The sequence below is a fragment of the Tachypleus tridentatus genome, chromosome 1 (genome assembly GCF_004210375.1).
Source record: "Tachypleus tridentatus isolate NWPU-2018 chromosome 1, ASM421037v1, whole genome shotgun sequence".
NCBI classification, from domain to species: Eukaryota; Metazoa; Arthropoda; class Merostomata; order Xiphosura; family Limulidae; genus Tachypleus; species Tachypleus tridentatus.
This window is the reverse complement of record NC_134825.1, coordinates 153,211,063-153,225,462: the sequence shown is the minus strand read 5'-3', so window position 1 is coordinate 153,225,462 and position 14,400 is coordinate 153,211,063. Positions and strand designations below refer to the sequence as shown.

At 34.0% G+C, this 14,400-nt stretch overlaps 1 protein-coding gene across 2 annotated transcripts in view; it reads right to left on the bottom strand.

Annotated features, from left to right (window-relative positions):
- Nucleotides 1-13,894, bottom strand: part of LOC143227568 (nuclear hormone receptor FTZ-F1-like) — a 46,231-nt gene extending 32,337 nt beyond the window's left edge. Inside the window, exon 1 of one of the 2 annotated variants that reach the window (XM_076458999.1) lies at nucleotides 13,524-13,894. In XM_076458999.1, coding sequence (XP_076315114.1) covers nucleotides 13,524-13,590 — 67 coding nt within the window. In that variant the 5' untranslated portion in view covers nucleotides 13,591-13,894. The remainder of the gene's footprint in view (nucleotides 1-13,523) is intronic. The other variant, XM_076459007.1, reaches the window with a different exon arrangement.
- Nucleotides 13,895-14,400: the final 506 nt, after the last annotated feature.

The window sequence follows — 14,400 nt, the reverse complement described above, 5'->3', positions numbered from 1 at the left end:
TGGAAGGGCTTCCTCACAAGACAAAGTGAATTCATCTCAGTGTGAGAGATATTATCACCCTTCAGTTTCTGTCACTATATAGTATAAAGTTGTAACTTCAAACCATTTTCAAGAGAAGAAACATATACAATGACCTTACCCTTTACCTACTAGGGCATCCACATCAGGTGCAAACCAAGCTGAGGGTTAACCAACCACCCACGTATTCCAGCATTTTAATGCAACCACACTGGTATCCAGTGTACAGTCCTCCAAAAATTTATGTGCTGGGTGTAATCTGTACTGCCAATGGCTCTGCTAGAATGTCATAATGGAAGTATGTGCTTTCTTTATGGAACAATGGATCACTTTGGAGTGAACTGCCTCTTCTTTGCAAGTAGCAAAGTGGACAAGGCTATTGGCTTTAACCAACATAGAAAAAGGTTCATGAAATTCAAATCCAAGTAGTGAATACAAACACTTGATCCATTGGAATTACCTCATTCTAGTTTATTTGCTTTTTGTAGCAGATGATGTATGTGTTTTACTAGGGCATATATCATTAAGCTAGAATTTATGTTAAAAACAATCAGTGACTATAATAACCTTTGCTGACTGAACTGACTTGCCTGTATGTTACAGTTAATCACTACTATGAAGGAACAAGAATAACAAGACAGCAACAGACAAAGAAACAGTGTTCAGCTATTTAAATCAAGCACGTCTTTTAGTTTGATTCAGTTTGCAGATTGTGTTTAACTCCACAAACATCTTGAAAGAAAGAAAATTGCAGACCTAATCACGATGCGTAATAAGCAACTGTCTTTTCATTTGCATAAGTATGTACACTATTTATTTGTCATTGTTGGAAGTGAAGATTGTATTAACTTTGAACTTGTCTAGTTTCATTATTTCTCATACACATGCAAAGTAAGCTACATTTTCAAATACAATGTATTCCACAAACTTCCATGTTGAATCTGCTGTTATTAGTGGATCTATCTGATTCTTGCAGAGATCCATTCACCTGAAAATACCACAACTAGCTGCTTACTATCAGAATTGTTATGGTTTCTCTACAGTTTTGTTAAAACTAATATTTTTTTTTAATTTTGATTTTTCGACCTGGAAAAAAGACAATTTTATGTAACTTGTGATATGAAATTTCTGCTTATTCATCAAAATTGTAGAAGATTTTTGAGTGTAAAATTAACAATGTACGCGTGTACAAAAACAGTAATCCACCTACGCTATCTGCTGTGTGCACGGAGGGGAACGGAACCTCTAATTTTAGCGTTGTAAATCCGAAGACTTACCCCCAGCGTGGGGCAGCAGTGGTAAGCAAACTCTCTCGAAATAGAAGAGAATTCAGGAACACAAAGGTTAATGGTAAAAATATTCTTACCGCGTTTACAGTTTCCAATTTTACACATTTAACTTTATTGCTTCCTATTGCCCACTTAATTTGTTTTAGATAGAGGTTAATTAAAGTGGAAATAGTTGTGCATAGCATGTTTAAAATGCTGCTAAATTTTTATTACATATAACTGTGATAGACGAACAAAGCGGCTTGTGGTCACAGAATGACTCCGAGTTTGTTTTTTTGTCAAGTACAAACATTTAGCCCATAGCTCTGCCCTCTATTAACCGATCTGAGATCTAATTACATTTCTGAACTCAAGAGGTCACACCCTTTCAAATGATGTATTTGACCACGCTCTAGGTCTCATACATTAATTTACTCTAATCTTGCCAAAAATAATTTCAGTTTGAGAGTACGTTGGTAGAGATCCCAATGAGTAACAACATCGAATCGAGTACACACGCGCCCCACGCTGCGTAATGCTATCGCACAAAACAGCCAATGAAAAGGAAGACAAGTTTCATTGTTAAATTACTCTAATCTTCCCTAAAATAATTCAATTATTGTGGCTACTATTTTCATTACACAATCAATATATGTAAGATATAAAAGACGGTTTAGTGTAAGCAGTATTGATTTTGCGAGTTAGTATTTCACTTTTGTGTAGTTGTTTGTTTGTTTTCATAATAAGTTAAAAATAGACAATTGTTGGAGGTTGTTTTTGTAAGTTATTGATGCCGAGGCTACGGAGATGTCTATAAGGCCTCAGTGACAGTTATACATAGCGACGACCAGACGAGAGACCAATAATGGGACGAGAGCCAAAAGTAAAGCCGAGTGAAAAAGAATTTCGGTAGGAGAAAAATTAGAAAACGTAAAGCTAACGGTCGTGGAATTGGTTTGTTTTGAAGTTCGCACAAAGCTACACGAGGGCTATCTGCGCTAGCCGTCCCTAATTTAGCACTGTAAGACTAAAGGGAAGGCAGCTAATCATCACCGCCAACTCTTGGGCTACTCTTTTACCAACGAATAGTGAGATTGACCGTCACACTATAACGTCCCCATGGCTGAAAGGGCGAGCATGTTTGATGTGACGGGAATGCGAATCCGCGACCATCGGACTACGAGTCAAGTGCTTTAACCACCTGGCCATGCTGGGCCCGGTCGTAGGAATGAATAGCCTAAGGTTCATATGTTAAAGTGAGATTAACAGTTCTCTTAGATTTTACGATAATAACTTGTCTCGTCAGAGGTTGTTCTAAACCTGCCTAAGTGGACTTTGACAAAAAGCAGATGAGTATCGAAAGTTCAGGATACAACTGCAGTGATTCACGACGCAACACAAGTGAATTATACACTGATGTTATTTAAGATAAAAATAAAGAAAAATAGTTTGGCTTGTCAACTGAATTTTAAAGCAAACGAATTGGCCTAAGTGGACTTTTGACAGAAGAAAAGACTATATAGTATTTAAGATATAACTATGATATACATAGTGTAAATATATTTTGTACACAAGTTTAACTTGTTTTGAATATATTATTTTAATACAAATGGAGTGCGTGCTGTTTATTTATCGTCGAGTTTATCGCCAACAAATCACAGACACCTACTGTAAAAGAATATTTGGTCCAAGACACCTTTACTCTAAATATACTTACATACTTTAAAATGTAAGTTTTTTATACAATATTTTAGCTATTTATTGTAAGATTCCAGTTTATATTTCTTGCTTTGCATCTTCATAAATAACACTTTTTAATTGTTCTACTAATAATGTACTAAACATTACCATATATTGTAGTAATTTAAACACAAGTGTCGCGTTCCTCTTAAGCCACAATGTCGGAGCTGTTTGATAAGTGTTCATTGGTCAACAGAAGTTTTATAAATATTTTGTAAAATTTTACTTATACGTGGTTAACAAAAATATGAAGTTCTTCAATGAATATTAAATTGGCAACTGTAGTTAAAAACAATAGCTGGTTTTCGTGTGTTTCGTAAATACTGTACATTCTTTTATTTCGTTATAGCTATTCTCATTAACACGCCCAATTTCATTTTACCATTACTATATTTTTATTATAAAGGCTGTTTCGCACAGTTAGGGTGATATATGTATTTAGGATTTGCCTAAATCTCCAAAGCTGGTCACACCTCCCGAGATATTATGGAGGTTACGGTAAACGATATCAAGACATTTGTTGTACGACCAAAACAACCTGCAGGATACTGTTTTATTCTTTGTTTTTGAATTTCGCGCAAAGCTACACGACGGCTATCTACGCTAGTCGTTCCTAATTTAGCAGTGTAAGACTACAAGGAAGACAGCCAGTCATCAACACCCACCGCCAACTCTTGGGCTACTGTTTTACTAACAAATAGTGTAGTTGGCCATGACATTATGACGCCCCAAGACTGAAAAGTGAGCATATTTGGTGTAATGTAGATTAGATCCGCGACTCTCAGATTGCACAGTGTGTTATTAACAATAATAATAGTTCAGAAATTTTCCATTTTCTGTATCCCGAATTGTGGTAATATAACTTCCCCAGCAGATAGCCCGATGCGGCTTTGCTCTGAGAAAACACACACACATACAACCTCTCACAAATGTTCAGTGGGTATACCCCACTGGATTCTTACTTCAGAAACCAAATTTTAAGGAAATCCAATAAGAAATATACGACACACAAATTTTGCCCCCAGTGGCTCAGCGGTATGTCTGCGGACTTAAACACTAAAAACCGAGTTTCGATACCCGTGGTGGGTATAGCACAAATAACCCATTGTGTAGCTTTGTGCTTAATTAACAACCACACAAAATTTTGATCGAATTTCTTCCTTTTTTTTTTCATTCGTACCGAAAGCACAAAAACCTGATAGAAAAAACAGCTTCATGAATTTTTATTTTAAATTTGGTCTAAATATAAGGCAATCAATAAAACTGCTCAATTTTGACCAAAGATTTCTGGGGCAATCCTACGAAAAATTCACGTGACCTATTGGTCTGAAATTTTCACTGCAGCTTATTTAAGTTTTTGGTTTATCTTTAATTCAGATTAATGACAGCTTGTATAGAAAAGCAAAACCATAGTATGGTTGCTCATGCAAATAAATAACTATTGGTTAAGTCAGGCGAACTATATTAGCAGTTTCTAGCTCAAGTTTAAAAATGATCATACGGGTGAATTGTTCTGGTTCATTGCCATATTTAAGCACAGAGTTGATAAATTTTATGAAATTGTACTAATTAAAGAGAGTTTAGCAGCACGTAATACTAACTTAAGCAGGTATAGTAAATAATTTATGATTGATATGGCTGTACCGAGTGCGTGAGAGTGATGACAAGAAATTGTTAATCTAGTTTCCATGGCGTTACTATAAAGGAAGTTATTAACACTCTTTTAGAGAGAAAACACTACCACCATATATTTTAAAGAACCTGGTTAGTTTTGTAAATTATAAGTCTGTTCCGAATTTTGTTTTACCCACCATCATGCCCAGATGGATTAAGGCGTTCGACTCGTAATCTGAGCGTCGAGGGTTTGAATCCCCGTCACACCAAACATGCTCGCCCTTTCAGCGTGGGGACGTTATATGTGACGGTCAATACCACTATTCGTTGGTAAAAGAGTAGCCCAAGAGCTGGCGGTTGGTGGTGATGACTAGCTGCCTTCCCTCTAGTCTTACATTGCTAAATTAGGGACGGCTAACGCACATAGCCCCCCTGTAGCTTTGCGCGAAATTAAGTAAATAATAAATAAATAAATAAATCTACTATCATGCCCCAAGATGATCAAGAAAACGTGGCCTATCTAATTAAGTAATGAATATATGCTGTAAATTTTTTTACCAATTACAAAAGCGCTACCAGTTTAGCCGCAATTTTGATTTCACTCCTTTTAGTCGCACGCTAAATTCATTTTTGGTTGCATCTTTTTTTTTTTCACAGCTAAAGTGTTTTTGATTAGATATTAATAGCTAGGGAAATGTATACTCTGGGGTGAAGTTTTACAGGGACTTCAGCTGCTTTTTTCAAATGAGCATGCGTTCTATTGTTCCGTCAAAAAGCATTTATTCATTGATACTCAAACTGTCATTTTCTTCTCCACACGTTTTAATATTTCATCCTTGTGTACACTTAAATTTTGCACAGTTTTTTTTTTCTTCAAAGATTTTAATTAATCTGCACAACGCACGCACGTTTACATAAACCTAGGAAGGAGAATGGTTCCGAACATACGTTCAAGAAGCCTTGCTCAGTGTTAAACTACATATGGCGCTGTATGGTAAAACCGTCAAATGTTTATTATCGCCTCAATGAAGCGCATCGCGAGTACGAGTCATTTCAAGAGCCGAGATTGATCACAGTATTTAAAACACACACAGTGTTATAATTAGTTACAAATTTCACTATTATTCGTTAAACTTTATCAAAAACGTATACAAAGACATATAAAGTAAGGAAGTGTGGTATTTTCAGATGAAAGAATCAATGATATAGGTCCACTATATATCGGGAGATTTAATCGGAAAATATTGTGAAGTTAATTCTGAATTTCTCTGAAACAACCTTGAGTTTGTGTAAAGAAAGGGAATGGATCATAGTTAATACACTGTGAAAAAAACCAAAACAAACACCATACAGATTTTCAAAACAAGCCACTCCATAACAAACTAACGTTAAGCAGTGGCTATCTATTAACAGCTAGTAAAAAGAATCATTGAGGTATTTTTTGGAAGGTTGGTTCCAAAGTAAATTTTATGCGTTTTAATTGTGTTAAAAGATTTGGGCTCCTTGTTATATGTGAAATCTAAAATAACAACCAGTACAGCTGAATTTGTACTAGTTGCAAGTTAAGAGAAAGTAAAACGTATACCCTATCCAAAATCCCACACAAAACATGGTGGTGGCCACAAATGTTGCCAAGTGCAAGATCTGGTTCCTCAGCTCTACAAAGCTGTCTTCTCTGCAGCTTTTGAGAATTCTGTTGACAGAGATGGCTATGTAAATATACTACAGTATGTTCAGTCATCACTGTATTTCTTGTGATGGTTTCTGCTTGAAATTATACACAAATACTTACCAAGTTAGTTGCAGGAGTTAGTCTTGTGTGTGAAAGATTAAACAGCAGAAGTAGTTGCAGGAAAGTATCATTAGCAAGAGCAAAAGTAGAAGTAGTACCAGGTCAGCATCACTGATGTGGAACATGAAGGAGTACTGACCAATAAATAGTTTTATCTCTTTTTTAGACCAACAACTCCACAGTTCTGTGCAAGAGAAATACAGTCTGGCCAACTTCCTAACCTTCACATCTTCATGACAGAACACTATTAAAAGGCAAGTTCTTTTGGCAGTAACTTTGGTCTCATTGATTTACAGACTTGTTGCTAAAAAGCTGTAGTAACATAAAATAACAGCAAATATTAAAGTGACTGCAATAGGTAAATAACAACAACAAAACACTCAAACCTATAGGAAATAGACAGACTTAGCAACCCTAGACTGAACTCAAATGTAAACCAACAATGAAAACAGTCATTCTTCAGAAACACAAAATATCAGTGAGTGTGTGGTACCAAAGAGGACAATCATCTTCACTGGAAAATGTTAGCTTATGATCTTTAAAGCTATAACTGTATAGAAGAGAAAACTGTATATTCAAGCAAATCTGTAAATATCTTTTTCTGAGAAAATACCACATTGTATACTTAAAACCAGTTATACTTCTCCAGAGCAATTAACACTTACCACAAGACTAGGCATTTCCATTAGAAAATGAGGGAGATTGTAACCTAAAAGATATTACCCGACCTGTCATTTGTGAAAACTCTTGTCCACTTTAATGTACTAAGTACAGCCTTACAGTTTTCTTGCCTATAAGCAGACAAGGTGCTATCCCAGAGGACCAACAAAGAACAATGGGTAGCTAGAATGAAAGTATCTCAACAACTTTCTTAATAACATATTATTTAAAAACTCCAAGTACATAATGAAATATTTTAAATTATTATATTAATAAAAGGATTAGCAAACATGATATAACATAATAATCAATTTAGCTCTACAGTCTGCAGTTACTTGAGTATGCTCATATATTGTTTTTGTTTTTGAACTTCACACACAAAGCTATACGAGGGCTATCTGTACTAGCTGCCCTAATTTAGCAGTGTAAGGCTAGAGTGAAGGCAGCTAGCCATCACCACCCACTGCCAACTCTTAGGCTAATCTTTTACAAAATAATAGATTGACAGTCACTTTATAACACCCCCACAGCTGAAAGGGCAAGCAAGTTTGATGTGACTGGGATTCAAACCTGCAACCCTCAGATTACAAGTTGAACTCCATAACCACCTAGCCATCTCAGACATGCTCATGTAATTCAAGAAATTTATGAAAAGGAGATGAAATGGAAGGAAAAAGAAAGAAAAAATAAATCTTCATACTCAACAGTACATGATTAGTTGAAATGGGAAGTTGTGTTCCTACTGTCATTAAAATGGCCATTTGTCAGAGGTGATACTTTCAACAAATATACCTATATTCAAGACACTATAGAAGATAAATGACTTTACTTCCCTCTACCATTCTTTTCACATCATTTTCCTTTAGCTCCCAAGTAGCTCTGTGGTAAATTTGAGAGCTTAAAACACTAAAGGTTGAAGTCTGACACACCTGATAGGCACAAAGTTCAATGTATAGCTTTACACAACAAAATATTTTTTCAATTACCCTAAATAAGTTTCAATTAATTATTGTTAAATGCCTTTTCAACTCTTCAAAAGTTTAATTGCCTGCTGAATGAATTTATTTACATAATTTTAGTAATCTTTTGCACACAGTTAAAGCAGTATGAGAGTTGAAATAACAAGGTTGCTTTGCAATACTTAATATTTGAATTGGTTATTACTTTGTTCAGTCAAAAAACTAGTAAAAAACTGGACACTTGTATTCTAGTTAAAAGATTTCATGAGACAAAAAAATGTGGCTGCATGCAATATCTATGCTCTACCAAAGTTGATATACTCCATAGGAGTAATCCATCCTGTCCAAAATGCTGGTAATGGCACCCATCATGGTATGTTCCACAATATGTGAAAACTGACAGCAAAGTTATAGTCCAGGCCTTTACCTGAGTAAGCTGTGCCATGGAAAAGAAGGCTAACATAAGTGACTGCATAAGAAGCATGACTGTGCCTCACTGAAGGCAACAGCAGATATGGTTAATGTGTGATTCAGATAGCCTCAAGGGTTTACAAAATGTGGTTGGCAAATAAAACAAGAACTGCCAGAAAAAGTACATCAGGCCATAAGAAGTTACAAACCCATCGAACAGATAGCAGATTTAATATATTTTTAGAAGAAAGAAGTCAAGTATGTAGATGCTCACTGTAGACTTCAACACTAGCAGTTTGATATCTGTGTCAATGTTAACCATGCATGTAGAGCTGAATGAAATGAGTATTCAAAGTAAAATGTCAATCTGCAAACTGCTTGTGTCTGAGAAAAAAAAAACACAAACTCCATCTACAATGGTACCATGTCTGAAAGAAACTGGACCACTGAATGAGAAAAGCAAGCAATGTGGTCAAATATTGATGGAAGAAGGGTATGTAGCACAGCCAATGAGGCACTAGACTCCACTTGCAGCATATCCAGTTCAGGGTGCTGGTGGAGACAGTACATTCTGCTGGTCACGAACAGCTTATCTAGTCATTCTAAATGGCACACTGAGACAAAATCAACATTATCACTGACCAAGTACTCTTGGTAATGCTCACTGTATATTCAAATGGTAATGGCATATTCCATGGTGACAATATCTCTTCACACAGAGCTTGAATTGTGAAGAAGCAGTTCTTGGAAGATGAGATGAACCTTAGCTACCTACTCTGGCCACCATAGTCCTCAGATTTCAATCCTACTGAGCACACTCTGGATGTTCTAGAATGTTGTATCAGGTGCAGTTCACAACTGTCCACTACTCATACATATCTGCATCAATGATGTTCATGTAGCAAAAGATAGGTCAGAAGAACTAAATGTTAAGTGCATGACACTGATGAAGACATTCAAAGAAAAGAACCATAATAATTTACTTTTGGCAAAGATACTGCCAAGACTCAATTGAATTAAATTATATATGGGTCATTAGGACTGAATGCTAACAAGTGAGTTGGCTGGATGGTTTTGTGGGATCAGTTAAATGAGAAAAATAGAGCTTTTTGGGATGAATGCTTTATATTTAAATAACATTGTGGCTGATTTGTTTGCAAGGGTTATTAACATAACTGTAAGGGCAACAACTTTAAACTAGATTTAAACAGTGGTGAAGGTCAGAATAATGAAGAAAAAATAAAATGTAGAGAAAGGTATGGTGCAGGAACAAAGAATAAAAGCAGTTTTAATGGAAGACTAATATGTTACGATTGTAATGCTGAAAGTATAAGAAATAAAATAGATGACTCTAGCACTTGTGAGAACAGAGGATTTAGATATAATGGAAATAACAGAAACTTGGTTAAATGTAGACAATTTGTACAAGAGAAATTTCCTTGAAATACAAGGTTATAGATTGTTATAAATACAAGGTTATAGGTAGTTATAAATACAAGGTTATAGGTAGTTATAAATACAAGGTTATAGGTTGTTCAATAGGAATAAAGTAAAAAAAAAAGGGAAGGAGTGGCTTTATATTTAAAATGAGAGTTTCATCCTGTTCAAGTTAAGGATATCGAAGCTAACATGAATGAGTTTAACCTTTTCCAGTTAGAATCTGTACCAACTACCAGAAGAAATGATGAAATTAATGAGAAACTACAGTAAAACACAAAGTTCAGATGTAATGAGATTATAATTTCAGGAAAAAAAAATCTTGTTTTCAGGCATATTTATTGGGAAATGTTAAAATAGTCAAATCATAAGAAAGATAAGTTTTTAGAAACAGTTCAGGGAACCTACTAGTAATAATACTATCTAATATTTATTGTTAACTGCTAATACAGAAATGACAGATTTTGGTTCCAAATTTTGAAGGAATGAGACAAGAATTATCTGCTCTGAACTATGCAACTGGATTAACTGGAGATACTGACCAAATGGTTCCCTGGTGGAACAGCAGTAAGCTTATGGACTTGTACTGCTAAATTCCAGGGTTTGATACTCCACTAGTGGACAGAGCAGATAACCCAATGTGACTTTGCAAAAAAAAAAAAAAAAAAACTGATCAAGTGTAGATCAATGGCTAGAAACATTTTTCAAATATGCTTTGCAAAGTTATTTAACAAAGTTAAAAGTTTTGATGGACAGTTAGCAAGTTTTCACTACGGAAACATCTTGTCCTACTAAACTTCTGGCATTCTTCATAAAGGTTACTACTTATGTAGATGAAAATAAAAGTATGAATGTGGTGTAGCTGGATTCTCAAAAAGTATTTGTGCCATATAAAAGGGTAGCTAAAAAAGTTATCTCTGTAGATGTGTGGAACAGGTTGGTTCACTGAACACAAAAATTGACTGAATACAAGAAAGGCAAAGGATTGTTACAAACAGAGTTTAGTCAAACTGGATTAATGTCACAAGTGAAGTACTTCAGGACTCTATGTTATGACCTTTGTTTTTTATTTACCTTTGTAACATAGAAGAATGAAATATAAATAAATTATAAATTTGCTGATAATATCAAAGTTTTGGGTATTTCCATCTGCAATGAGAAGAATGCTTCTTTAAAATGAGGATATGCATTATATAGTGAGTTAGGTAATAAAATTATAGGTGGCTTTTAATTATGACAAATACACAGTAAAGAGTGTGGGGCATTACAATTTGAATTATGAGTATAAATGTGATGCAAGTAACCTTAACAGTATTACTATATTATTAAAGAAAAAATCTTGTATCTAAAGAATAATGAATACAAGTGTAAAGATGACATACTTTCATGTTAGGCCACATCTTGGGGAATGTGTTCTGTCATAGGCTCTTTACTTTATAAAGGAAATATAACTGTTGGAAAGGGTTCAGAGAATAATAGTTATGGTTGTCATACAAGGATAAGTTAAGATCATTGAAACTGTCTTCTCTTGGAAAAAAAAGTTGAAAGGGGATCTGATTAAGATTACTAAGGGAATTGACAGTGTTGATACATCATTTTTTTTTTTTACTTAATGGTGAGAATGGTAAGACTGGGGAAAACAAATATAAATTTTGTCAAGATAGGAGTCGTTTTCATCTGATACACCTGTATTTTTCTAAGTCTTTAGAATGGATTGCCTTCAGATGTGGTAGATTCTATTAATTTAAGGGAAATACGATAAATATTTGAATGATAAATGCTGAGTTTTGGTGTTTTATTTTAGAGTTTAGTGTAAAAGATGAAATGGCCCCAGATGTACCAACAGGTACAATCTAAACTGTATGTATCTCCATGGGGATCTGTAAATATCTAATGATATCACTGTTACAAGGTGTGCAACTGTTTTTTTCTGGTGGACTATCCCATTATTAGAACCACTCTCCAATATTTTGTTAGGTCAGTATATATATATATATATATATATATACATATATCTTCCTTAAAAATAAGCTATTTGATTTAATCACAAGGGTTATGCATATTCATTATCTGCTGTTTTACAGGACTTTCCAGAGCATTAAAAAACAACAACAACTAAAATTTATAAACTTTCAGTCTAGAAAATGTTTTCTTTCTTCAAATTCTATGATTTTTTCAGGTTTTCAATAACCCATAAGAACATCGAAGTATGTTAGAAGGTGGTGTCTAAGAACTGGTCATTGCAGGTCAATATTTCAGTTCAAGTACCAGATATTGTCATTAGCATTTTTATACAATATAAGAAGTTAGTGTTATCAAAATGTGTATTACGCGATGCATTTGTGAATAAGAACGTTTAAAAACATGTAATTCTTCTTCTGTATTAATTCATTCATTCAACAAAGTGATTAAGTAATCAAGAGTTTTTGACTTACAATAAACATAATATTCTTTTGAAAGTGCCATTGTTGTATTTTTTATATTTTGCTCGAATAAGCATGCCAAAACATTAATTATAATCTGTTGGCATTAATATTATATTTTCCGAACAAGTTAACAGTTTTCGTCGGTAAAAGAATTGTATGTTTTAACGTATATATCATCATTATTACGTCATTTTTACGCAACCGAGAGATGTCGTCAGAAGCTGCCCTATATCTGGCAAACGCTTTTGATCTCGAAGGGAAGTTGTGGTTTAACTTTCTGGTTATGAATATGATACAACGGTAACTGTCAATTTTTTTATTAGAAAAAAGGCACCTGGCCCAATATTTAGGTTATCTTGACATTAACCACAATAAACACCTTTTGTTTTGAACATTAACTCAATGGCTTAATTTATAGTTGAAATTAAACCTATTAAAGTAACATTATAAAATTAATAACAACTTGTACATTTAAAACTATGAAGAAAAATATCGTATGGACAAAAGCAACTGGGAATGGAAGAGTAAAAAGACGTCCCAGGTATCTTTACTGTGTATATAAACTTCTACTTCTAAAAAAGAAATATTTGATTGGGAATAAGAATCACTTTGAAGAATAAATTTTGTCTTACCTAAAAATTAAAACAAATGCATTTTTTCACAAGTATTTCCAAATGACCGCACTCGATATTACAATATAACAATTGGTATTTGAATGTAATGTTTATGTCCAGTACGATGCAAGCTAACATCCAGCGTAATTTTACACTGGGCTACTTCTATACCAATTATCTTAATTTACTCTCGAATAATGTACAATAGTACAATTAAAGTTATAACTTTCTTATACGTATATGTTATTGTCGTCTTAACTTACAGACTAGCCTAAAAACATAGTATTTACACTAAATTATAGGTTCCCTTACTTAAAGAAAATGCTGTATCCTACAAATGAATTTTAAAATTACGTTTTATAATCATGTAAATTATAAAATCAACATTTTAAAGCTCTAAATTATTTAAAATACTTATAAAACTTAAAATTATAATTCATGAAATGTAATAGTGCTGCGTAACTTCAAAATCATATGTAAATAGAAGGTGAAATATAGGCATCTATCTCAATGCAATTTTATCACATTAAATATTTTACATTGAATGTACTAAAATTAATCAAATATGGTAAAATATAACTTGCCAGGGCCGGGTGATTCCTCTACTTGAGGCTGAGATGGGGCAGTAGAAACGTTCGAATCACTGTTCATGGTGTCAGGTTGTTACATCCTACCTATCCATTGCTTTACATTTGCAGCTTGGACTGTTGGAGCCTTCTCTTCTTTCTCCTATTGACACACTGATAGTGCCCTGTCTCACGTTGTTAAACCACAATAAATATTCCAATTTGTAAATTTACTAATATTAGTTCGGATCTTGCTTATGCAAGCCCAAAACAAACATGTAGAAAAAAGCATTGAATTTAATGTCTTTTCAAAAATTTCCAGTTCCAGTGCTAACACAGGGAAATAAACAATCAAGGACAAGGCCTAGAGCAAGCACGTAACTTCACTTTCAGCAATAGTGAGCACGCGCGAAAGTGGGTTAGATAGGTCGCTTATATCATTGAAATTAGGTCATTGGCGCTGTTGAAATACACACTTATTGGAAACATAAATAAGTATATTTGATGGCGATTAATACCAACATGTTGTTTTAAAATTACAAACTTTTTATGTGACAATGAAATTAATTCCATGAAAGAAATTCTTGGCTACAGCTTTCACCTTAACGTAAGCGACATTATAAACACTCAACCATGAGGTCAATTTCTACATAACATTCCTGCAACTAATGTTCCCAACAAATACAGATTGTTTTTCATGTTTGTGTTTTTCTAGTCTATATTATAATTTATATCTTGTTTCAGAAACTTCGGAAATTAACTATTCTAGCTAAGACTTATTGAAAGCTGTCCTAAGCACTTTTTTTTTTTTGCCAGGAATTCAAATTTGGTAGAGAAGCTATGTGTTCATTTATATTTTGTTAGGGTATAACTTCTGGGCTAACTGAACAGCTAG